The sequence below is a fragment of the Sphaerodactylus townsendi genome, linkage group LG01 (genome assembly GCF_021028975.2).
Source record: "Sphaerodactylus townsendi isolate TG3544 linkage group LG01, MPM_Stown_v2.3, whole genome shotgun sequence".
NCBI lineage: Eukaryota > Metazoa > Chordata > Lepidosauria > Squamata > Sphaerodactylidae > Sphaerodactylus > Sphaerodactylus townsendi.
This window is the reverse complement of record NC_059425.1, coordinates 54,802,461-54,830,020: the sequence shown is the minus strand read 5'-3', so window position 1 is coordinate 54,830,020 and position 27,560 is coordinate 54,802,461. Positions and strand designations below refer to the sequence as shown.

At 42.1% G+C, this 27,560-nt stretch overlaps 1 protein-coding gene across 9 annotated transcripts in view; it reads right to left on the bottom strand.

Annotated features, from left to right (window-relative positions):
- Nucleotides 1–27,560, bottom strand: part of HHAT (hedgehog acyltransferase) — a 226,444-nt gene that overhangs the window by 179,494 nt on the left and 19,390 nt on the right. For 8 of the 9 annotated variants that reach the window (XR_007243560.1, XR_007243571.1, XM_048485244.1 and 5 more), the window contains 2 exons: nt 16,688–16,882; nt 7,393–7,599 (listed from right to left, as the gene is read on the bottom strand). Coding sequence is in view for 7 of the 9 variants with exons in the window: in XM_048485244.1 (XP_048341201.1) it covers nt 7,393–7,599; nt 16,688–16,882 (402 nt within the window). In the remaining 2 variants the exon portion in view is untranslated. The remainder of the gene's footprint in view (nt 1–7,392; nt 7,600–16,687; nt 16,883–27,560) is intronic. The other variant, XM_048485372.1, reaches the window with a different exon arrangement.

Here is a 27,560-nt window from a genome sequence, read left to right as displayed (position 1 = left end):
TTGGACCCCCTGAACCAAATTTCACCAAACTTAGCTTGTATCATCAGGAGAGTCACCTGATGATAGCCTGAAATTTTGGTGCCACTAGCCTAAAAACTGTGCCACCTGCAGGCCAACATTTAAAAAACAGTAAAAAATACAGAAAGCCACAAACGAACCTGCAATTTTTGCGCCCACCACAAGGTGGTGCCCGGGGCACTTGTCCCCGGATGTTCCCATGGTAGCTACGCCTGTGTATGGGACTCACTCCTTCCACATAGGGACCAGAACAGTAACAATAGGTATGGGCTTCCACCCACCCCAGCATCCATACAAACATCAGCCAGTGGCAGTCTTCAGCATTAAGGTCATTTCATCCTTCCGTGACTCTTTTAGTTCTGCAATGAAGCACCATTCCATCTGCACCTGGAAGACAGCATTATACATGCAGCATTATGAATGCAGCATGTTCCTTGGAGGGGAATCTCCTGATAGTCCCTGGCCCAAAAACCATCCGGCTGGCCTTGTCAAGGGCCAGGACCTTTTCAGTCCTGGCCCCCACCTGGTGGAACATGTTCCCATCTGAGGTGAAGGCCCTGGGGGACCTAAGTGGTTTCTTAGGGCCTGCAAGACGGGCTTTCCATTGGGCTTTTTTGTTGGCCTGCTGAGTTTTTTACCATCCGTTTACCATCTGTCTGTCATCTGTTTTGGCTTCCGGGGGGGGGGGGGGTAGGGGGGTAAAGCAAGTGAAAGTCACCATCTGTTTTTAAATTATTTATTAAGACAGTTAATTAAGCAAGCTTTTTAAAAAAAGATTTCGATAGGTGGTATTTTGCACCAAATAGCACTGTCTAAGATGTATAAGAATTGTTCTCCGAAGTGTTGGAAATGTAAGGTAAAAGAGGGAACCTTCTTTCATTTATGGTGGCAACATAGGAATGTATGAGTATATTTGAAATAATTCATGAAATAATGCAAAAAAATGAAGGTTGTATTTGAGATGATTCCCGATAAATATTTGTTGAGTATAAACAGTAATGAAAGGGAAAAGCATAATAATGTTTTGTTTCTCTACTTGATTACCACACCCAGGATTGTCTTAGCAAAAAAGTTGGGAACTACAAACTCCCACCATAGAAGAGTGGATAGAAGAAGTTTGGAGTATAGTGGAATTAGATAAGTTGACCTGTTTGGTGAGAGAAACTCTCTGGAAAAGTTCAATGCGACTTGGTCCCTCTTTGTTAATTATACATTGCAACTATTTAATATAATTTTGCAGTGGCAGGGTTAGAAGATTAAGAATTAAGAAGGTTATCAAAAGTAGGATAGCATGAATAGTAAATTAAATGTGTTGATAATGAGGTTATATGTTTAAGAATTCATTAAAGAAATTGACAAATAAGAAACAACAAAATGATTAAATTGAAAGGCCGGGAAAAATACCACATTTAGACTTATACACTCAAGATTAGAGATGGAAGTTAGCGAACAGGTTTCATTGAGTATAATTGTTTCTTATTGTAATGAACATTTCTAACATTTCTTTAATGCTTTATACTGTTTTGAAACTCAAGTCAAAGCATTTATCCTAAACTGTGGATCACTGCTGATATTATATTTTATTACTCTTCTTTGTTTGTGTTTATAAAAGTTTGTAATAAAGTTTTTTTTAAAAAAAACCCTAAAGAAGTGGCTCATGATTTTCTGGATCAGGCACAGAGATTTATGGGTATCCCATATTCTGAACTATTCTGTTTTAGGTAAGATATTGATACTTCTTTTCATATGCATCTTGAATGGCCACTTTATGAGGATCTCAGGGCACTCTTTATTGCCCCTTCTTACCTTGGCATTCTGAACTTCCAGTCTTGGCTACTTTGAATATTTTACTTTGTGATAAATTCCTCAAGTACTTTATTTAAAGCCAAGTGCAGGAGTTTGGGGGAGGGAGGGTTGTTCCAGGAAAGCAAAGAGCTTCAGGAGAATATCCAGTCCTGTGGCCTGTTCCCTAACTCTTAGCCACACTGAAAACATTGGTGTGCCTTGTCTGCACAGACCCACTGTAATTATTCTTGTGCATGCATAATACTTGGCCATATTCGGAATGCTGCTTTCTCACAGAAGATGTCTTTATATTATGGCCATTTAATGATGCAGCAGGAAAATTCAGCTTCAATTAGAGAAGGGGAAGTTACCCAAATATTCCTAAATGCTGAGTGAAGAAAAATGGCTCCTTGTGGAACTTGTGGATAAAACTGCACAAGATGTCAGAGAATGGATTTTTGGGGGCCCAGAAAATACATATAATTGCTATGGGTAATTTTAGGTAGAGTTCATCCTGAAAGTGATTAGTTGATTTTTGTGATTCTTATGTCCTATGAACCAATACACTTCACCAATTAATTAATAGTTAATTGAAATTACCTTTGCCACTGTCACAGCTTTCTAAATCCACTAAAACAAATTCTAGTACAACACGTACATCTATACAAGAGAGACTAACACCCTTTAACATAAATAAAATCAAGCCAAATCCACTTTTCCATACTGTTACTGTAAAATTTCCCCCTCTTCTTTTTCTTCCCTCTCCTCACTCAGTTCAAAACCTAGACGTAAATGTTGGGTTCTTGGCCTATACCTTTTCGATATTTTTCTAAAAATCACAAATTTATTTCGTACCTCCGGGACCACCTTACCCCATATGTCCCTACACTGTCTCTACGCTCTGCAGAGGCCAATTTACTGGTGGTCCCCAGCTGCTCACTGATGTGGCTGGCCTCTACCCAGGGCCCCTCCAAAAGCCTGATGGAACACTCTTCCTCCAGCTGTCCGGGCCCTGCGGGATCTTGGTGAGTTCTGCAGGGCCTGTAAGACTGAGTTGTTCCACCGGCCTTTTGGAGGGGCTGGTCGCTGATTGTGCCCCCCTCCTTCCCTTTCCTTCCCAACTGTGTTTACATCTAGGATCCCTTTACCACCACTGGGACCCATCGCCTTACTCCTCCCTTTTTTCTTTGTTGAGGAGGGTTTTTTAAAAATGGGTTATTTGCAGGATGCTGGGTTTTTTTAATACTGTTTATTGTATTGCACTGAAAACTGCTTTTAATGGGTTTTTTAGTACTTATATTTTTTGAGTTTATATTGTTTTATGATCTGTATTAGTTTGATACTCCATCTGTTTTTGTGTGTGTTATGTTGTGCATCGCCCAGAGCCCTTCGGGGGAAGGGCGGTATATAAATCTGATTATAAATAAATAAATAAATAAAAACAAGTAGGAAATGTTTTTTCAGTTGTTCAGGGAAAGCGAATGAGATAACACCTCACTCAGCTTACTTCTGATTTTTTTCTTCTATCTCTTTTCTGTTTGTTGCTTGGAAATGATTACATAGATGATTGGTGTATTCTCTGTAAAGAATAGAAGATTACTTAATAACTCTTATTACATCTTTCACTGAGCTTTCCGGATGCTTTCACTATTCTGACTCATTTTTAATGACATCTCAGTAGCTGTGAGTAGTCTGAAGAAACTACGATTCTTCAGATTGCTGATGGTGGAGGGTGGGAATTGAACATTTCTGGCTGATGCTACATCAGTTAGAATGCATGCCTATCAGATTTCAATAGAGATGTTGACACACCTGCTTCCTGCTCTGCACTCAGTAATAAAATAAAATATTCATTGAGGCACATCAGTTGAGATGTTTAGAGGTAGTTAATTTTAATGAAATATAATAATCTAACTTGCTTTGGAAAACCCAGATAATTTTTTTCTTTTCCGGGTCAGGAACTATCTCAGTAGCAGATAAAGACTGGACATTTAGCTTACAGACAACAGAAGCCACTGGCAGAAGCAAGCAAAGCCAAGTTTCACTATCTCTGCAGGGGTTACTTTGCTCAGATCTGATGAGGGCAGGCCATAACGGGTTCTTGGCTCACTCGTTGCCTCAGGTCCTGCACCACACCACAGGCACCCTAAGTAGGTCTGAGCTAAGTGGCCCTTCTAACATTGGGTTGTTGTTCCACAGGATTCACTCAGGCTGTCTTGCTCCTGGATCACTTTAACTTCCCAGGCATCAGAGGCAAGTATACTTTACAAATCAGCCACCTTCACAACCAAACCTAATAAGACAGACACATATTTTGATCTTGAGTTGTGTATCTGAGTTCCTACTGTATTTAGCAAAGAGCATGTGCCTACACAAATTAAGCTTACAAATACTAAACTAACAGATAAGCACCTGTTTGGTCACATCCAGACTTGGTCTAAATCCTCTGGTGCAGATACCAGGATTCTGTGGATGATGACACCATGGATTCATGCTTTTTTAAAGACAGGGACAGAAACCATATTGATATAACTTTTTGCTACTGCAAAACCATAGTAGTTGAAGGTCCTTTTCTCACATTCCATAGCCACTCAGACTTACTGACAGCACTCATGACTTCTGGTAATCATCAGCATTTGAATATTTTACATCAGAAACACTGATAGTACAACCCTAAGCAGAGTTATATCTTTTTAAGCTTATTGACTGCAATCAACTTACAATTTACAAAAGTGTAACTCTGCTTAGGTTTCCACTGCAAGTCTCCATTATTAGACAAGTTGAAAACCTGACACTTTCAGCTTGAAGACTACTTTAGGAGTTCACTTGAGTGAAAATGTTAAGTTGTAGATTTTTTAAAAAATTAAAAATAAACACCAACTCATTACAGGTTGGATGCCTCAATTCTTAATTGTGTCAGTTCACATAAGAACATAAGTATAGCCCTCCTGAATCAGACCAGTGGCCCATCTAGTCCACAATCTGTTTTATATTGCAGCCAACTAGTTGCACAGGGAATAGACAGAGAATAGAGACCAAGACCTTTCCCTGATGCTGCCTCCCAGCACTGGATTTGAGATATTTCCTTGCCTCTGGATCAAGATTCTAAGGATGACGACAAGGGTCCATGTCCTCCCCTTTAATCAATACAGCTAGTAACTACTGAGGACCTCACCTCCATGAATCCCTCTAACCCACTTCCAAAGCCAGCCATGCTCTATCCATCACTATATTCTCTGGTAGTAAAGGTTTTAACCTTTAAGGCTTTAACCTTTAAGGCCATGAAAAGTCCTGGACCCACATACCTGAGGGACTGCCTCTCTCCATATTGCCCAATCAGATCCCTCCGCTCATTGGAGGCGAACCTTCTGGAAATCCCGGGCCCAAAAGACGTCTGGCTGGCCTCAAAGAGGGCCAGGGCCTTCTCAGTCCTGGCTCCCACCTGGTGGAACAAGCTTGCTATGGAGATAAGGGCCCTGCGGGATCTAAACAAGTTCCACAGGGCCTGTAAGAGGGAGCTGTTTCGCTAGGCTTTTCCATCGGCCAGCCGGGATGAACCACGGTATTATACTGTGGCCTCCCAGGGACTGGGCAGGGAAGTCGCCATCTTTGATTATTGTTATTCTGTTAATTGAATTGCTGTTTTATAATTCAATGGTTTTAACTGTATTTATATTGTTTATTGGCTGTATGCTGCCCTGAGCCCCTTGGGAAATGGGTGACTTAGACATTGAAAAATAAATAAGTAAATAAATAAATTATACGTGTGCATTATACATGTGCATATATCACAATATATGGAATTATACATGTGCATATATCACAATATCAATATATGGTATATGCACCTTGCGCTATGAGAAAGTTCTATGACTTAAATAATGTGTTTCCAAATATGTCAGAGCTAACAAGTACTAGCCGCAGTGAATGCTTCTTTTTTTGATTTGATTTGATTTATATCCCACCCTTTTCCATCTAAAGACTGGCTCAAGGTGGCTTGCAGTATAAAATACAATAGAGAAACATACTGCCTTCATAAAACTAGTTGCATCCCCATCAACTAAATACCCCCAGAACCTTAATATTACAATCACACACAATCTTTCTGGTTGATCAAGACAGGAGGAGAGGTCTAAAACAACAACAAAATCAACCCAACCCAACTAAATCCTGTAAGTAAACGAATAAAGAAAGATAAAATAGAAAAGGATAGGAAAAGGTTGGGAGGCCAGCAATGATATAACAGTTGCTGCCTCAACCATAGGGCTGGCAGAACATCTCTGGCTTATAGGCCATGTGGAACTGAGCTAAATCCCGCAGGATCCAGGTCTCAGTGGACAGAGAGTTTCCCCAAGCTGTGGCCAGAGCCAAAAGACTCTGGCTCTAGCTGAGTGCCCAAGGACACTTTTAGAGCCAGAGATCACCAGCAGATTGTTTACAGTTGAGAATAATGTCCTCTGGGGATTGTACTGAGAGAGAAGATACAGCAGGTACGATGGTCCTAGACTGTTTAGGGCTTTAAAGGTTAGTACCAAATCCTTAAATCTGTAACAAACTCATTCAACAGAGTCAGTGCTTATTTGACACTAGTGTAAAATACATAAATGTTAACTAGAGGGGCTTGAAAGTCTGCAAAAAGTCAAAGTAAGGGTGGATTTTTTCAAGTTAATTCCCAACACTTCATGTATATGCCTTTTTAGTCCATGTTTAGGTCATTCTTGGATTTGGTGTCAGATCCATGTTTGGTATCCATGTTCAATTTTTAAAATACTTTCCTCCCCAATATTTCCTGTGAAATGTTTGTGTATATTATATTATCATACATACATATACACACAAACCACAGTTCACTTAATTTATATCATACACAGTATACACCTTATTGTACAGTGGTCCTAAACCACTAGATCCTTTGAATTCACATCTCAGAAAATGAGCTACATGGTTCTGAATTTTTCAAGGAGGACTTGAAGTAGCTTTAAAACCAATAGCCCAGGAAATCCTCTTAGACAGTTAATCTTTGAGCAGCAAATAACAAACTGAAGGTCCCTGCAAACCAAATGCTAGGGGATTTGTTCATTATCTGTACAGTGCAGCAGTGGGCACTTTCGAAATACAGTTGAATGATTTCTGTAACTCTACCACCCCTCCCCCCCAATTTTTGACACAAACAATTCGCTTAACGGGTGTCATATGTGTGGTTATGATAAACATGCCATCAAAGCCACTATTATTGAAGAAGAAGAAGAAGAAGAAGAAGAAGAAGAAGAAGAAGAAGAAGAAGAAGAAGAAGAAGAAGAAGAAGAAGAAGAAGAAGAAGAAGAAGAAGAAGAAGAAGAAGAAGAAGAAGAAGAAGAGTTGGATTTATATCCCCCCTTTATCTCCTATAGGAGACTCAAAGGGGCTTACAAACTCCTTACCCTTCCCCCCTCACAACAAACACCCTGTGAGGTCCAACAGTCTTCCCAGACCAATAAAGGAGTAACCATGAGAGAAAAATCAGTAACCACGAAAGTCAAACTTTATCCAAAGGAGTATGGAAATCTCTTGCAAACCAAAACCAAGTCAATATTTCAAAAGTTCTGTCACCTGTTTATGAAAATCATCAAAGGTGATAATGGGTCCATTGTGAAGCACAGGATAATAGAACACATACATCAACATCCAGAGGAACGAATGACGTATCTTCTCTTTAGCCCAGCAATACTCTAGGCTGAAGCTTGTGTAGTAGAGACAGCGGACTGTCAAAGTAAAAAGGAGCAAGTAGTACTCGTTTTCACTGGTGTACCAGCCCCTCTATAAAATAAAAACCAGACAGAAAATTACCATTCACAATCTCACCCATGAACCTGTAAAGATAACCAAAAAAATTTTTTGGATGGAGGATTTACATGTCATGCCATTACAACTACAATTCTTGTACCATTTATTGTTTATATAGTTCTTACTCCTGAAGCACTCATTTAGCACTACTGTTATTTTTAGGTCATTGCATTTTTACTTGTTAAGACACCTCAGATGCTCCTTCTACTAAAAAGATGGGATAGCTAAATAAATAAAGTTAATCAAATAAAGCACTTCCAGAGCATCCATAACTTCACAGGTAGGACTTACAAACAACACGTACAAATTGCACAGGGAATTATCCTATATTTGGTCCTTTGAACCCCCTTAAAGTCTGCCTTTTTTGTAATTTATGCCTCTGCATTCTATTACCATTTTTATTTGCACAACCTTTTCATTTTTCTGTTTATTGTTATACAATAAATACAATGAACAGATGTGATTGCACTCACATGGGCATCCTCATGTGCAAACTGTCTGCAAGTATGGTTTTGTCTGCAAGGGGGCTTTGCATCAAAAATGTTCCTTTACTGATACAGCTCTTCAGCAAAAAAGCACCCAAAAGAGAAGAGGTAAAAAGAAAAGAAAAAGGCTGATAGGAACTGATCATATGTAGATCTGAAGAGACATTCACTCAAGGTCACTGCAATGAGTAGTTTGACTTAGGAGATGGAGCATCATATGAAGCAAACAGAAGATATTGCTCAGTTGACCGGGCAAAAGCAAAGGCCAGACAAAAAATATTTATTCTAGGCCTGACCACTTCAGAAGTGTCATACTGCCTGCCAGTCACACCCTTCTTTCCTTCCATATCGGACAGGAGCTCTGGGGCCTCAGCAGGTCACAGTCCTCAGTAGCTGACTAGGCCAATATTCTAATCTCAGAGCCAGAAGTTTCTCATTTACCAGTAATTCTTTGTCAAGTTCTTGACAAAGGATGGTTAAGTAGCATGCCTGAAAGGGAAAAAATGGCAGAAAAGAGAAGAGATCCAATGGATGAAGAGAAATTATTTATTTCAGTCACACTTGGTAGGGTAGTCCAACAACCCTCCAAAAGAGCCATTAATCAGGCATGGAGCATCTGCTTGGCATGCAGAAGGTCCCAGGTTTAATCTCCAGTTAAAAAGCTGCTTTCAGTCTTAGACACTACTGACCTTGATGGGCCAATTTTCTGATTCAGTACAAGGCAGCTTCATGTTTGTTCGTCTGCATACCTATTTAACCAATAGCTCTGGACCCAGAGAAAGGGAATGGTCAGCAAAAAAAAAAAACTAACATCATAAGCTAATGTCAGTGGAAAGAGCAGCAAGTCATATAAAACCCTTCACCAGTATTAATTTAAAATTGCAAAAATCTCTACCTGGCTGTTGGGAAAGCCTTTAAACAAAAAGAAGAAGTCCCTGCAACAGCTACCTAATAACAGACAAGAATGAATTTCAAAGCTCAAAGGATTTCGACAGCAGATGAAAGAATAAAACAGCAAGGACCTTACTGATACAATAAAGTTATTCAGCCTTACAAAATGAAAAGAAAGAAAAAACCATGTGCTTTATCAACGCAAATATGGCCTTGACAACCTGAATGACTTAAATTATAACTAGAGGAGAGACATTAAGAAAAATGCACCAATAAGTTTATAAAGCAGTCTTCAATTTCATGCCTACCACCAACAGTACTTAGTTTATTTAAAAGATAGAAAATCAATACAAAAATACATACATAAAAACAATAACATAAATATTCTCAGCAGTAAATAAGCCATAAAAACTGGGGCATAAAATATGGAATAGAACAGCATTTAGCGGCCTATAATGATAGTCGTAACTTACTCCTTTGGCCAGAGGCATATTGTGGGGAAATGGTGACCAGGGACAACACCTGCTCTGGGCGCACCCCCCATGCTCGCAGACGGCTCAGACAGGCACCCCAGCAGCAGACCGGCTCCTGGCAGCAGGCCAGCTCTGTCTTTAGGCACCTCCCCGACGCCAGCCCAGCTCTTCCAAGCCGGGTCAGTGCAGGGGAGGAGGGGGGTGGGGGATATTTTGCCCCCCCCCCGACGTTGCACCCGGATCATTTGACATCCCCCATCCCTATGGGCCCCTGCCTTTGGCTAGAAACAAACCATGAGAACAGATTTAAAAAACTGAACCTCTCAGAGCCTCTGTTAGTTCCAGTAAAGGACCTCAGCCTGGAGTGATCCTCAACAGCTCCTACTAGTCAAGGTAGATATATTAATCTAGATTTCCCATTGGTATCTAACAATACATAATTGGCTAAGGGTTCAAATGAAATGACAATGAACCCTTAGCCAATTACCATGCAGGATACACAGGAACCAAAGCCCTGTGCGTCCTACACCCCCATTGGCCATTGCCAGGCTGGGGAGAACCTGCTCCATGGCCTGGCAAAGCTTTCCTAACCTTCCCTTCCCCCTGCCCTCAGAGTCCAACAACACCCTCCCCTTCCCCTTCCCCCCCAAAACTCTCCTGCCGGGCCCACTGCAGGCCCAGCAAAGCCTTTTCTTCCCCCCTCCACCTCCAAATTCCCTGCCCCACCCCTAGCCACCTCTTCCCATCAACATCAGCCACCCCTTGCCACCCTCCCCACCCCATCCACCCCTTTCCACCCACCCGTAACCACCCACTGCCACCCTGCCCCACCTCTCCCCTACCCCCGTCCACACCTTCCATCTTCCCCCACCCCTAGCCACCCATGGCAACCTGCCCCACCCCAACCTGCCCCTTGCCACCCTCTCCTTACTCCTTCCCACCTCTTGCCATCCTCCCCACCCCCTCCCCACCCCTTACAGCTCTCCCCCACCCCTCCCTACTATACAACACTCCCCCAGCCCAGTCATCAACCTGCCACCTGCCCTACCAGAATACTTACCTTTCCATCCTCCCCCACCCAAGCCTCCCATTTCAACCCTCCTGCTATCCCAAGCCACTGTTTCATCCACCCCCACCCCAAGCCTCTCCTATCTAACCTCCCCCTATCCTCATCTTCCAACTTATCCCAACCCACATCTCTCTAGCCTCTCCCACCCCAAAGCCACAGACCCAGAACCAAGCAAGTGTCACACTGGGAGCAGTGGGAGGGGGGGAACGGGACGCTGCAACCCCATTAAAGCCCATTGCAGGGAGCGATGCTTCCTCTTCGACCCTTTGCTAGGGCCCACTGCATCTCCCCTGCAGGGGGCTTTGCTGCTAGTAGCTATACAAAGCAGCTCCTTAGACGACCTTACACTTACATCTGATTGTCCTGGTCCAACACCTATACTTACAGGATGTGCAGACAAGTTGTGCTTATAAGTGTAAAAGAGAACCCAGTAAGAACAGAGACGCTTTTCAAAAGAGCAACTATTCTTCATGCATCCTCAGGCACAGAGGGGGAAATGAGTGAATGTCGGAAAATCCAGGAATCCTGACAGAATTTCAGTACAAAACATGACATGCAAATTATGACTTCAACAGCTTTTCGTTGTTGTTCAGAACTCTAGTCACGAAGAACAAACTGCCAAGTTGCACTAAGCAACTCAAGAATAGAAGAAAGGAAAACCAAGATTTTGAATCTGTTAGTTATGTTTCCCCATTAAGACTATGGTGCTTTATTAAAGCAGTGGCAAAAAAAAAATTGATGTCATTTATACTTCACTGACAAACAGCACACACATTCACATTTTTAAATATAAACTTCATTTTAAAACTTACAGCCCAATCCAGAGGGAGGCAAATGAAAACTTAGATGTGGTGGGGGCTGTGTCAGCATGTTTACCCACCTTGCCAGCGTAAGGGCACCTGTGCTGCCACAGAGAGCAAACATGCCAGCAGGCAGACACTGCACAGCTCCATGGTGCTCAAACCCAGAAGGGCCTGCCACTCCAAAGCTACACTGGCATCAGAGAGTATGCCAATGCAGCAAGGGAGCAGACTGAGGGGTGGAACTGACTTTAGTCCACTTCCATAAAGTTTTCAGGTCAGGGTCCCTGGCTGTAGACTTAAGTGTGGCATGAGTCCTTTTTTTCAATAGTGCTATTCAGGCAGCTGGGGGTTTGTTTGTTTTCTGTTGGGGTCTTTCTGCACCCCCTGAAACCCCTTTGAAAGTGGTGCAGTGGTACAAAAAGTGTCCCAGTCCCTGGCTGCTGCATACTCTGGGTTGGGCTGCCTGTCTTACTAGCTGCTCTAACCCCTGCAACACAACACAACTCATCACTTCCCCAAGTGAAAAGAGAAGGATAACTGAATGACACACATACAGCTTAATGATGAATGTTCAGATCTGGAAATAGTTCTGACCTTAACTGTGGTATCAGAAGAGGGACTCAACAGGAACCATGAGCATGGACACAACATAAAAACAAAGCAGGAATCTCTTCTGAGCTCTCCTCTACTCAAGTCATCTTGCAACCAATGGACAATGAGTGTTGTCACCCACACAAATCCAACATGTTTCAGTGTTTCAGTGGGAGTCTTCTGCCATTTAATCATTTTAAATTCAGGCTAGCAGTTATGGGGAGGAGGAGGGATGACATACCACTAACTGAAGCTTTACATACCCTCCTGATACCCCAGAATTTCAGAGCCACTGCATTAAGAAAAAGCTCAGAAGAGTAATTGGGTGGAGAATTAATCTTCTGGGCTTCTAACTTAAAGCAGTGGTTTTCTTTCCCATATCTGGGGGAGGGGTAGAGCTTTTGGCTATCTGAAATTTTATGGGGGGGGATGGTTTGAGACTGTGGAATGACATTTCATAAGCAACAGGTTGCTCCATCAGATGCATACAACAGAGAGAAAAATAATCAGTGACACACTTTGTGAAAAGGAAAGCACACACATGAAACATACAAGGCACATTGCCTGTCATTATGAAAGGAAAGAATATCTCCCAGTTTCTTATGCATGGCACTGAAATGGGGTGAGATGAAACAGACATAATTAAATAACAGATGCATGATCATCAATACAGCATTATGGAGAGTCAAGAATGTAATCTTCAAATCCCAGTGTGGAATGGGACTGTTTGTATTTGAGCTGTGCCCACGCATGAGCATAACTCTAGCCTCATTTTTATCCAGACAGCGGAAACAAATGAATACATTCCAGAGGGATCAGAAGCAGGTAACAGATAAATACTGTTAGTATCTGCAATATAGGTCACTTAGCAAAATACTAAAAAGAACAAAGATTTCTATTATCATTTGATCTGGATGGCCTAGGCTAGCTATTCTCATCCAAAACAAAACAGAGTTGGCCCTAGTTTGTATTTGAATGAGAAACCATGAAAAACATCTAGGGTTGCTACGTAGAGGTAGCCAATGGTCAAACCAATTCTGCTCGTCACTTGCCCTGTAAACCCTACAGAGTCGCCATGTTGGCTGCAACTTGATAGCACTTTTCACCACCATCTTATCCCACCAAAATACAACAAGTCCACTGGCATCTCAACATTTAACAACATTACTTCTGCATAAGCTTTAATGAGTTAGAGTTCAATTTAAATTTTGTAATCATTTGTAATCATTTAAGGAGTTTTGTTGTATTTTGCTATAACAGACTAATATGGTGACCTCTCTGGAACTATTATTAAATCTGATGCCAAAACAAAGGGAATGCAAAGGTCCCATCTTCATTTTGGCATCTTGTTAGTAAAAAATCAAAAACAAATATAAGCCCAGGTAGAAACAAGTTGCACACCCACTGCTGCTTTAAGGACTGCCAAGGGGAAGTTTTCATCCACTTAAAGCCAATAAAGATTCGGCTCAGTCCCAGGCGATACACAAAAGACAGGATCAAAATGTTTTACAACATAGATATTAATAGATGCACCACTTACAGCTTTAAGATAGGCGGAGGAGAAAAGAAATGTCCTGCAATACTGGAACACTTTGAACATAATTCACATTAATTGAAACAGCAGACTTTTAAAAAATTGCCAATAAGCAAAACACCAGCACAGCTAGAGCTGCTGCCTTTTCTAACTAGGATACATAAGGAGAGAGGAACACCTCAGTCACTGCCATCCTGACTAAAGCTGATAGTCACGCTGCAGCAGGTTCTTTTAAATTTGCAAGCAATAATTTCATCTTCCGCAGGGGGGAAAAAAAAGAAAGGGGAATAGGTGCCAAGCTCTGATCATGCCAAAGTTCAGGAGATCAAAGCTTAGTTACTATGAGACTTTTTATCTGTCACTGAACAGGAGGGAGAAAGAGGAAGGAGTCCAACCCCCAATAAGAGCACCCATACATGAAATATATGTAACTCATTTATATGCCACTTTTCCAAAAAGATGACAACGAAAAAGAAACCACAATGTACAACATATATAATAATAAAACAAATAAGCAACAAAAGCATATTTTAAGAACTAGCAAACAAACCAACAACCAATAAAAAAAATCACAGGGGTGTGGGGGGGGGCGTGTTAGAGAACTAAAATGAAGTTTATAATCTTTCCTGAAAAGAAACAAAGAAGATCAATTGCTCAACACTACTGATATGTCATTCTGCAGCCCTCGGTCTATACTGTTAAGATCCTGCTTGAACCCACATACTGATAGAATATACAGTAGAAACTGATTAAATCAAGGGGGCAGGGAGAGAGAGAAAATCATAATTCAGATGTAAAATCAGTCCCATCCTGGTACTATGTAAATGAGCACAAAATGAGCTTTTGACTCACTTGCGTGATCCCTCCTTTCCCTAAGATACCATGAGCTAAGTAGTTACTTTCTGTTTAATGCAAACTTTGTTATGTATGAACTGAGAAATTACAGTCCATGTTACAAAACTGCAGTGTTCCCATTTAGCAAGGACACATATATTAATTTGCTGCCTCAGATAAATAGGGCCATCCCTCTGGAGTTATAAATAAGAACATCAATTTCATTTATCAGGTTAGGGTTGCTCAAAATATTTCTTTAATGTAAAAATCTGGTAAAACAGCAAGTTCAAAAACACCACTAAAATGCTAGGACTCATTATAATACCAAGTCATTTGTGAGATAAGTGTATTTTTAGATAAGCACTTTTTTCCCCCTAACAGATAGCCACTGCCATAAGTACTAATAATTGTTAAATTAATTAAACTGTAATATTTTTAAAAGCAACGCAGCAGTAAGTTTTAACAAGGTTTCCTCCTGAATGATTAAAACTTGTACCATTTATATTAACTTGAGTCCTTAAAAGATACAAAGGTTTTATGGCACTCTATAGCAAAGCTTCTGAAAAAGGTAGCCACAGTCTAAGAAAGTTAAATATGAGTTAAATTCAGTAATTAATTTCCTAACAGTGCAACCTTCAGTAGTTATACCTGTCTAAGCCCACCAACTTCAGTGGGTATATCTAGTCATGATGCAGAGATACACGGTGCTTTAAAGCGCACCAGGGAGTTCCTCGGATCCTGACAGCCACTTGTTTTCTCAGGGAAGAGAGCCATAAAATGCACCAAAAGGTTAGAGAGAAAAGATGTCTTTCCGCAGAGAGATAACCGTTTGCTATACCTGTCAGAGGGGCAAGATGGATAGCTGTTATAAAATATGATCTGGGTATTGAGATGAATAGGCTGTGAACCCTAGTTGGAAGGTGGGGGTTCACCTTCCAACACAGGACAATTTTCCTAAAACTGGATTTGTCTAGCCATCAACAAAGGCAAAAAGGATTAAAAGGCTGAAACATCCTTTAGCCTTTGTCCAAATGCTAGGAGCTGGATTCTTCTGCAGGGAGCAGGTGAGATTTGAATGAGCATTTGCTCTGCAGACATCCAGGTTGGAAGTAACTCTTTTATATGTTTAAATGTTTAATTGTTTATATTGTCATTTTATCTGCTGTACACCGCCCAGAGCCCTTCGGGGATGGGGCGGTATAAAAGCCTAATTAATAAAATAAATAAATAAATAAATATATTCTTAAGTTCAGCTTTGTATTATATTTTCCTGTTCTTTTCATTAGATCTGTAACCGTTAGCCCTGATAGCTATTTTCCCTGCTTGTGCTCTAGCATAATTTATAGCAACAGTCTTTTCCTGGCTGAAAGTGCAGGCTGTGATTCAGATCCTCCTCATCTGCCTTAGGGGACTTACTCACACAAACATACAGCAGAGGGGCTGAAGCAACTGGGAGTGTTCTCCAAGTCACTGGTAGCATGGGAAGCTGTATTTCTAACTTGGAGTGGTGGCATGAAGAAGAGAAGCATGCTTTACATGAGTATGAACATGCAGCACGCATGCAAGCACACAGAAACCCAGGATGGGTTTTAATACTGTGCTGTACATTTCTGAAAAGTGACACACACATTAAAAGCAAAGGCATAATTCACTCATCCCAAAGAAATTTACTTTCAGAGTACACAAACTAGGAATTACACACTAAGAATCCAAGCAGGAGTTGCACTGGAAAATCTATGAATGTATCTTCCCAGTTTATAAAAGAGAAATAACTGTCACATGGGAACTCAGTTGGAACCAGTCATTGAAATGGAAACTCAACAAAGATTGGCATCCTCTCTCTATCCATCTTTTTCTCCTTCAAAAGCTCATCACAGGAAAGGAAAGGAGCAGTTTCAGTCAGCCAAACCATACATGTGAGGAAGGGTTGAAATCCTTTCTTCCCAGTGGCTGTAATTTCCACTGTAAAAACCTGCAAAGATGCATTCACAGGTTTTCCAATGTCTTATCCAATCTCGGAGGAGTTCCTTCCTTAGGCTTCTGTGTGAATCACTGTTCTAGACATGACTCCCATCTTAGTCATACCCAATGCAGAGGCATAAAAGATCTACCCACCCTGGGTGAATGCTGTTTGAAAAGAATGCAAAGTCAGAAGATGGAATCATGTAGACAAGTGCTAGGCAAATTTATAACATGGATTCAAATATACAATGAATTTGCAAAGAAAGAACAATTTCCAAGATTTCCAAGAGTAACTAAATTGTCATTGTATTTGAGGGTGTCTTGTAAATATAATTCCTCAAAGTACATTTCTTTAAAACTGGAATGAAAAAGCCTATTTCTGCAATAAAAATGCTTTATTAATAACATAAAGAAATTACCTTTATGTCTTCCAAGGCAGGTATGCGTAAAGTCAACAACAGAAGCAAGGAGGTCAGCCATGTCAGAACTGGGTTTTTAAACTGAGCCACAAAATATGAAACACTCGCATAGAGCAAAATCATTATCAGACCATTGGTGCCCAACAGAAACCAACAGGCTACCATTCCATAGGCCATCAAAACCCAGGGCTTGAGCTGAAAAGACAAATATAATAACTGTTGATTAAAGTTTTAAATTCAGTGCATGAAATCTTATTTATCACATCTCAAATCTATTCTTTTTCAAAAGAATTCAAGGAACCCCATATGAATACTGTCTAATTTATCCTCACAATAGATCGGTAGCATAGATTAGGCTAAAAGGCTATGGCTGTCGGGGGATTGTATCTATGTGATTGAGATGCATTCCTAACTCAATGTAACTACAAATCAATGCTGCTAAAAGATATATGTAACCAGTCTGCTATATGGGGCATTCTTTCCTTGATCTTTACTTTATGGCTTCACATGCTTTGTAGATAACTAGGCTTCCCCTGACACTGTAGTCCCATAAGAAACACAGTTGCATTCATTACCTCATGGGGGGAGAAAGCCAGGTGGCTTTCTCTTACTATCTGCTGCTGACCTTGGGACACCTCAGCTCCGGGAACTTCACAACTTCTTGGGAAAGCGGGAGGGGGACTTGCAATGGGATAAAGGGGATGGCAAAGGCCAGGTTTGTCAGAACTGGCTTTGGTGCTTTGATGGCTCATCAATAAATACTACTGATCAACATTACAGAGTCCGTTTATTGGCTTAAGGTTCAAGACCTAACAGTGGCGATGTATGAACTGGCTGCTCCCGACCGCAGCTCTCCCTGCTCACTCTCAGCCTTTGGGAGGCTTGGATGGAAAAAGACAGTTCACTTTGTTGAGGGGAAATAGTAATCAGTGGCTAATTTTGATTGACCTGGCCATTGCTAGGCATTAGAAAAAATCTTAAGAACAGCTGGGAACGGAAAAAATAGCAGGCAAGAGAGGTATGTTTATTGGAGCCTGTGTTTTTCTTCTTTGGTTGGGTGTTCAAGACATGGTTTGATTCTGTTGTTCAAGGCATTGTTATGCTCTCCTTCCACCCCACATCCTAAAACACGCATCCAAGCCGGGATATTTATGGATAGAATATATATGTGAGATATATTTCTGATTCATATTAATGCTAACAGATATACGGTGTGGCGCAGAAATAAGAAATAGCAAACAGACAGTAGAAAATAATTCTACTCATGTCCACACCCAAGCCAGAGCTACAGTTGATAGAGTTGTAAATATGCACTATCCCTTGAATTGAGATGCTGCAACCTTCCTTCCCTTCAGCTGTTCCTAAAAGCTCCTAAGTGCTCCCATCCCTGATTTAATCTCGTGGCCTCAGCAAAATTACAATAGCCAGAGACTTACTCTGCCAGCCACCTATTCAAGGTGTTTCTAATGTAATCAAGAGAATAATTGGCTACCAATCCCCTGGGCTTAGAACAATAGATAGAGCTGCTAATTAGCTCAGCCCTGCAACCCAGCACAGCTGTAAGAAACGAAACCTAATGCAAAGGGTCTCTTTTCCCACCAACCTAGCGATGCACCCTATAAAAGCCCTGCTCACCTTAAGCGCATTGCTCATTTCAAACCTGAACCTCCCTTGGTGAAGTTGGTGTGAGACACGATATCGTCCTTCTACAGGATCTCTGTGCTGGCATAGAGTCCCTGCCTTCTACTTCGTCTGCTGCACTGGAACCATTAGGTAACGTATCACCCTGCTGAATCCCAATTCCCTTTCTATCATCCAAACCTATTTTTCTCACCTTTTTATATCTCTAGGAACTTGTGCGTGTGGGCCTCCCTATCTTCCTGTATGTGTGCTCGAAACCAAATTTATATAAACATTTTAAACTTGATTTGGACTCCTTGTGTTACTCTGTGGAACGCTCCTTGCCAATTTCCCCGTATACATAGTCTCAAAGATCCCCGCCTAGCCTCCTCTCGCATTGCCAAGCTAAGTTGTTTCTTCCCCAAAAGCATTGCCAAGCTAAGTTGTTTCTTCCTAAAAGCTCTGCCAAGCTAAGTTGCTCTCCCCAAAACACTGCCAAGCTGAGTTATTTCCCCATTGCTACTTTGAGAAAGATATTCATACTGTTACACCCATAACAGCATGGTTTGATTCTGTTGTAATTTTCAGAGATGGTTTGCCATTGCCTGCCTCTGCCTTCTCCAAGGGAAGAAAAATTATTAAGGGGAATAATTCTACAGAATTAGAATGATTAGCCAGTTGCAGCACTGTAAAAACTAACAAATTGTTACTCCAACAAATGCTTTTTACAGGCAATAGTCCACTTTAACAGATGCAACGAGTGAAAAAGGCTGGTGACGGGGCAGGAGAAGTGAAAGAAACTTTATTAGAGGAAAAGGAAGCGAACCAAAGATTAGACAACAGCTGCAAACCCCGTTGAAGCAAGCCCTGTTGAAGGACTTCCAAATAAATACCCAGAGGATTGGGGTATAGGTGATGTTTCAGTTTGTACTGAACCGGTACTGGGAGGTGGAAATATCTGAGAAGATTTTGTCAATGAGACAGGAGTAGCTTGAATGAAGGAGAGGCGGGCTGCAAGGGGTTCGCCCACCCCTTCCATAGCCTTGAGTGGGAGAAGTTGGAGGGGGGGGAGCAGGTTATGAAACCCCCAAAAGAAGGCCCCAAAAGTAGGAAAATGAGAACAATTATTTCCTGTTCATCCATGTTGTGTACACACACACACACACCCCAAGAAGGACTGGCCCCAAAAAGTCTTAAAAGGAAGATTCCTATTCCTCCCTCAGCAGATTTTGCAGGAGGAGAAAATCGGGTCTGGAGATGTTGCACATGTCCAGAGTGGGGTGGGGTTGGGTGGGGAAGGGAAGGGAAGGGAAATTAGGGCAGGGGGCAGGAGACTCATCCCATGCTGCCCCAGTTCTGGCCCGATGTAGCTGACCAGAAAGGGCAGGGGGATCCCGCAAGGGGCCCATGAGGCAGCTCTCCAGGTGCTTTGAGGCTGCAAACCAGGCATGGCACCTCCCTGACCCACGTAGCAAAAGAAGAAAGGTGACAAGCCAGGGGGAGCCTCTTCCTCCTCCTTCCTCTCGGCACCTGTGGGTTCCATGCTGATGGAGTGGCCCCTTCTCCCTCTTTTTCCCCTCCTCAGCCAGCCTCTGGACCCTGGGAGTGGCGGCGCAACTTTCCCCCACAGGGCAGGAGGGCAGGACAGAGCATGCCCACCAAACTGGCCAAGGTCTGCCCACGGTCGTGCACAGGCTAGAAGTGTGGGGGGTGATTCCCCCCCACACACACACATATGACTGAATAGTGGCCACCCAAGGCATTTGTCCCCAGATGGCCCAGTGGAAGCTTTGCCTCTGGTAGGGGGCAAGGCAAGAGCCCAGCAGCAGTAAAGGAGGAAGTGACAGTGAAATTTAAACAACTTGCCACTCCCTCTGCAGATCCCCACTAGGCTACTGAGAGAATACCAAGTGAAGCAACGGTAATACATTCTGATCTGCTACAGAACACTAAAAGATAAATGTAAGTTAAAAGAAAACTTCCTGGTTGACACTGTGACAACATGATAAAGAGTCTTGCACAAATATTCTTGTGCTGTTTCAAGTGGGACTCATATTCAACAAGATGAGACATATCCAATGAGAACGGCACTCAGATAGTGTTCAACATGCGCAGGCTATTCTTTGAAGCTTGTCAAGGGGCCTTAGTTATCTGTCAGTCCTTTTGCTTTTCTTAGAAGCTGAGAAGTACTGAAGTGATTCCAACTGTGAAAAAATACCCTTTACTGATGCTTGAAAATGTACCCAAACAATGCACATAAATATGTCATTAGTGCAATTCTTCACCAGGGAGAGGGAGACAAATTCACCATCCGCCATGACACTTAAATGTAACCTTAAGAGTCTCTGAGCAATCCTAAGTCAGTCTTCTCAGAATTCTATTTAGAACTATTCAGTGGTGCTTACTCCCAAGAAATTGATTTTTATGACTGTACTGTATGTCTACCACATGCTGAAAATGAATGAGGGAGTCTGTTTGGTACCTTCATGCCTTGCTTGTGAACTCTGGAACCACCACAGAAAATACGATATTGAAGTAGACAGATATTTGGTTAGATCCATCATGTTCTTTTTTTAGGTAGTTACCAGAGATTCTGCGGGCTAATCCATTATCTTTGCAAGCAACAAATAATTCCTCTGGTTTCTCAGACCTCTCAAAGGCTAGTTCTGCCTCATTAGATCAATGCAGGTCTTCTTTATTTATTTGCACAAATCATATTTGAATCCCACAACGCAACAGATGGGGGGGTGGGGATTCTCCCTTCATCTTTAGGTATGTTTTAAAGACAGAGAGTTCCATACCAATTCGAAACCAGGTCTTTGGGGTCCAAGTCCAACAATCTGCTACTACACCATTCCCCCAATATAAATATCTCACAGAGTATCATCAAAACAGGAATAGAAGTTGCATCAAAGGTAATAATAAAATGCCGTGTGACTCTGTGGACCATCTCATTTTCTCCTGTGCTTCCAATACAGACCCTATGAACCATAACTGCTGTCAACCACATCTCTGTTCCAGCTGACTGAATTCATTTAGGGACTTCGGTTAGCTTTATAAAGCCTACCAGCGGAAACGGCTGAAATACCAGGTACTTGGTATTTCTCATTGTCATGAAAGCACATTACATGTAAAAAAGTAGCAAAAAATGTAATTTGTCTCCAGGAGTTCCCCCAATAAATGGGTCACACAGTTTGCATATACAGATGACTATAAACCGCCACTGTTTGTCCAGAAGTCCATAGAGCTTTCAGACTAGATTCTCTTTCTGCTGCAACCCACTAAACATCCTGAAATTTTGTTCCCAAACCCTTAAGAATGGCATAAGGGGGATGAGAACAGGATTTGACAGAAATCATTTGAAGCACAAGCAGTTATACCTCTTTTAACAAAAAGAACTCAGTTCAGTCCTGCGTTCTAAAGCAGAAGTTCAATTAGTGTGTTTGCTCTTTATACAGTAGTCCCGAGAACTGACAATCATTTAAGAGTTATTTTTAGGAGTCACTCTCATTAAAAAAAAAATCATTCTGTGCACTGCAAACATTGAATTTTCATTAGAGAGCTGAAACTAATGTGAGCTAAACGTGTTTTTTTCACAAGGAGAGCTCCCGCTGATGGAGCCAATGGAGCAGGAAAAATGGCCGATGGAGCAGACAGCCTGTTCCAGTACTGCAGAGAGCAGCATTTTGAAAGGCGAGAAGCCAGCAGAAGAAGAGGGGACTATTATGGGAGCTCTTCTGAAAGTGGAAGAGCAAATAGTGGAAGAGGGGGGGAGAGGGGAAGATGAGATGCCCCCGTCTCTACTAGCCCTTGCCAGTAACTGCAACATAACAGTCTCCCAGACCCAAATCCCACATCCCTTCATGGGTAAAGAAAGTGCAGTTTATGTCAAGTTCTATCAGAAAATGAAACTTGAGCACCAGAACTGGGTCAAGGCAGGTTTGGCTAAAAGGTTTTAACATACCAGATACTCTGAGGAAATCTTTTCCTCCTTAAAGATTGGTGGTGTTTTTGCTATACTGGGAACTGTATTGCATGAACAAAGCAGGGAACATGGGCTTCATATGCTCATTTTGTTGCTTGTTTAATTGATGGCTTGAAAATGACTTCTGCCTTGATGGAAATGATACAAAGAATCTAAAAAGGCTCCTTTGGATAACTTGGTCTTTGAGATTTGCGTGCGGATGTGTGGAGACTCGTTCCATTCATAAAAACATTTGTTGGAAAGAAATCGGCCGCAGCCCAATTTATTTAACTATATAATAACCTTGAAGCTGGGCGAGCATAACAGAGCACATACTGACCCCCAGGCAGAGAACTGCTGAACCTGGTTATAGGGCAGCCCCAGCTGACCCCTCAGAACCCCTGACTGGCACATCCCCCAAGGGAACTGGAACAGGAAGTTACTAGGTGCCACATGGACGCAAACCCAATTTGTGACACCCCTTCCTGCCGGGCCTCTCAAAAGAGGCCGATCTCTGCCAGCGCAGCCTTTTATAGACTGCCTGGCCCCGTCACGTGGCGGTTCCAGGCCACGTGACTGCCTCAGCCGGCCAGCAGGCAAGAGGCATTTCACATCTTCCTCCCCCGCCACAACGGCGCCGCCAGGCTGAAGCTGGGGTGCGATTTTTGAATAATTCCTTAAGTTCCTAGAACTGTTCCTTGGCTATTTTCTGTTGTCTCTAGCTTTTCTTATGCTCACAACTGGATTGACCCCATTTTGATATATGTTATATCTGGATAGTAGCAGCGCTAGTGTGATCTTATTAGATCTCAGAAGCTAAGCAGGGTCACCCCTGGAAATTATTTTGATGGGAAATCCCCAAGGAGCACCAGGGTCACAATACTGAGGCAGGCAATGGCAAACCACTTCTGAGCATCTCTTGCCTCTAAAACCTCACCAGGGGTTTCCATTAGTCACATGTGACTCAATGGGAAAAAAGGAGGTGAAGTGCTGGAAATATATATATATTTTAGTCAATTTACACTTTTGAAATTCTCTGAGATCTTACGGCAGTAATGTTAGTGAGGCTAGCCTGATACTGCTTTTAAAAAGTAACACACTTAAGACCTTGAAAAAAAATAAATAGCAGACTACTGAACATCCCTGGATATTTTGCCCTGTCAATCATGCAGGTCCTGTGGCAGAGACAAGACTTTGCACCTCCACTGAGGTTCTCTCCAGGCTACATTCCCAAATCTCCAGGATATCTGATTGGATCTTTCAAAGTGTGGTATGATTTGATTGTAAGACTGTTGAGAATTGGGAAAGGATGCGTTGTCTTAAGCCATTTCAAGGTGAGAAATGAGGAGACCTAGTTTCAAATCCTCACTCTTTCAGGGAAACTTGCTGAGTGACATTCTTGGCATGGCCTATTTCTAAATGTTGTTGTGAGGAGAATAATTTTGTTCTTCCCACCCCCGGCTGATAAAGCATGCTCTTAGACTAAATTTAGCTTAGTTGTGGTGCTATATCCCCTACTCTTACATGCTTAATGAGGAAGGCTGTATATATGTGTGTGTGTGATGCGCAACCAGAAATAAGATATTAAGGCCACCCTAATGTTGAATCACTCTTTTTTTCAAATGGTTTTCAGACCCTGCAGAGATCTCTTCTCATTGCTTCCTCAAATTAAATCGAAGAGGGTGACAATACAAAGCCAGACTCAGCAAATAGCCCTTAATGCATTAGAGAAGAGCAGCCAAGCATCACCATCAAGGAGCGTGTGGATGAAACCTCAAGGTTAACCAGTATGTCTTCTGCACCCATGTAAAAGGCAAAGAAGGCATGGCACTCAACAGACAGAGTTCTTGCGATGCCAGGTGAGAAACATCCTGGCAAAGCCAGGACAAAGAGAAGGAGGTGAAGTGTGACACCTGTGCTCGCTGTGCAATTAGAGGAATCGGCATTCCTTCAGAAATGAGCCACCAACACTGAAGAAAATACTCAATGATTTGAACAACGACCTGGATCTGCCTTCCATTTCCCAAACAACGCTGCACAGTATTTTGAAAGACATTGGCTTTGCCTACAATCACAGGCATAAGGATTGCACTTTGACCGACAAACCTGACATTGTAGCTTGGAAGCACCGCTATCTTATATTTGACAGTTCTTTTTAGTGGGGAGGAAGATTTTTTTCCTGGATGAGACATGGGCAAACTCAGGGGACAGTCTCAAAATGCTGGCAAGACCAAACTGTGAAATCTGCAAAGAATGCATTCCATAGGGGCTTGTCTACAGGACTTAAAGATCCATCTGGCAATGGCAGTTGCTTGATTTGTGCTCACTGTGGGAGTGAGGAAGGATTTGTGGAAGATACATTGCTTCTGTTTAAGTTGAAAACTGGTGATTATCATCAGGAAATGAATGGCGACAACTTTGAAAAATGGTTTGCTGAGTGGTTGCCAAAACTGCCTTCAGTGTGATTGTAATGGAGAATGCCTCTTATCACATAGTTAGGTCAGAAAAGATCCTAACAGCACAGTCCAGAAAGGAAACAATCAGGTCATGGCCAACAGAGAAAGGCATCACTTGGGAGCAGCATCAAGTTAAGCCTGATCTGTTTCTTCTGGTGCAAAGAGCAAAGCACAGATTCATCCACTATAGACAGACGAGGTAGCTATTGCTTCATGTTACTCCCTACCACGCAGAGTTGGCTTGGAGTTCCATAAAAGGATGTGTATTTGTTGAAGGAATACGTGTTGTGACCCCAGAGATGTGTCGCAGTTTCATCCAGCATGTGATGGAGAAGGAGAAGCAGTTCTGATCTTGACTTTCTTCAAGAAGACAATGGTCGAATCCCCACTTGAAAATTACACACAGATCAAAACCTGTTCATTGGAAACCGTGACCTCTTCATCGGAGTTTCTCCCTCCCCACCGCAACAAGCACACAGCAGACACACCCAGTTACAGAACTCTTAGCAATCCCCACTACCAGGCGATCTCGCTTCGCCGGTCTCCCCTGATTGGCTGGCATGCCTTGATGGGGCGGGGCCTTCCCCCCCACAAAAACGTACCTTGTAGGGGTGTGATAAAAAAACAATGTGTAAAAGTTTAACGTTTATTTTTACAAGCGTTTTTGCTGCTTAAAGGGTTACCAGTTAATCGTTTACCTGTGTAAACCATTAACAATTCAAAGTTACACGTTTGACTGTTTAATGTCTTTCTGCGTCCCCTTCTGTTGGCCGATCACAAAAGCAAAAACGAAACCAAGAAAAGGCTGCACGCGCATCGTATCAGCACTGGCAGCGCTGATTGGTTGCCCGAATTCCGTGTCACGCTCCGCGGCGGGAAACGAGTCAGTGTTTCAACCTTGGCCCTCCCCTCGGATCAGCTCTGAACCATGTCAATGGGGTCTATACCACTTGCAACCAGGTTCTGCTGGGGCACGGGTTAACGGGGAGAACGAGTGCCATAAACGGAATCTGCCGCAGAAGCAATGGGGAGGTCATCCCTGAAACCTGGTTAGTTTGCGTTCTGAAACCTGGGTAAGAAGGTAGTGGGGATTCGACCAATGAAACTTTCCTCATAAAGATCACTCTGGAGTCAGATTCTGACAACAAATCCTTTGATAGTGAAGAGTCTTTTGAATAAGTACATACAATTTTTGTTAATAATGTTTTCTTAATAAACAGATTCTGTTGTGAATAAATACGTGACTGATCTCTCCCCAGCATTTCCCCCCATTATTGTTGACAAGGTCAAAGTTCAGTTAATTATTTTCTCTGTTTACTCTCTAGAGAGGCAGATTCCATGCGAAAGGTCAGTTAATTGATCTGGTTGGGGAAGGGGATTTTGAATCCTTTTAAGGTGCAGTTCTCCCTGAAAGGCCTCTGCTCTTTGGCAGCAATAATATTCCCAAAGGATAACAACTGTGCACCATGTTGGTTTGAGGGGAGAAAGATGTCGAATTAGCCCAGTTGCAAAAATGACTGGTGAGTAAATGTCTACAGGTCAAGCAGAGATGTGATATATGTAGATTGCACCTCTCAAAACAACTTATTCAAGATCCTGAAGTTTCTGCAACTGGAAACCCAGAGCAGCAAACAGAACAACCAGCCAGCAATTCATTAATCTGCATATTCCTGTTAACCATATGATTCAACCAAATAACAGTGCCCCTTCACACAGGGTATTTTTGCATTGAGAACAAATTTATTTAGCAGGCTCACTTCTATGGGGTTGATCTCAGTTGCTGCCTATGGTCCAGAGGGTAGGGAACCTGCGGCTCTCCAGATGTTCAGGAACTACAATTCCCATCAGCCCCTACCAGCATGGCCAATTGGCCATGCTGGTAGGGGCTGATGGGAATTGTAGTTCCTGAACATCTGGAGAGCCGCAGGTTCCCTACCCCTGGTCCAGAACCTACCTTAAGAGAGGGGGGAGAGAGGGGAAGGAGTTTGTAAGCTGCTTGGAGACTCCTTACAGGACAGAAAGGAGAGGTATAAATCCAAACTCTTTTACTGTTCTCCTCCTCCTCCTTTTTGAAATCTGGTGATACCAAAAATCCACAGTCTGAAATGGACACCTCACCGTTGGCCTACTTCTACAACTAACATTGCAATATATTCAGAATTCTAGTGAACTCTAGTCAATTGGACATATTTCATATTTCTTATGACCTTATGATGGCATTGCCAGTATGATGAAATGTGTCAATATTTGAAGGGTTCATTTATGTTAATCTGTCAGGCTGTTAACCTAACAAACCACACCATCTTTATTTTTACAGTTTGGGGCAGCTATGTGTGCTGCATAAACAACAGCTGAAACAAAAAGTTAAGTGTGACAAAGGGTTACCGCTGAAAATGGCATCCTTGGGCTGTGTTCTTTCCTCCTCTTCCCATAATACAATTTCACACAATAATGTCATTGCACTAGGTTTTCTGGCATTCATCAGTAACATGGTGAGAAACTCATACAATATCATTTATGAAGCATGTGACGCTAAACATTATTGAGGGGGAAAGGACGAACTTGACAAGGAATAACGGTTTTGGTAGTCCTTGCATATTGCTTTATTCTGCCTTCCAAGAATACCACAAATGAGTACATGTTAATAAATATTAGGAATGCAGCTCAAAACAATTTAGTTGATTAATAAGATGTGTTTTGAGCAATCATTTAATTTTATATAAATTAATATGCATTCTGAGTCAGGCTGTACAGAAGTAAACCCCAGAGAGTTCAGAGAGTCTCAACTCCAAGGAAAAATGCTGAACTTCAGACTTGCAGCCTGTTTGGATGT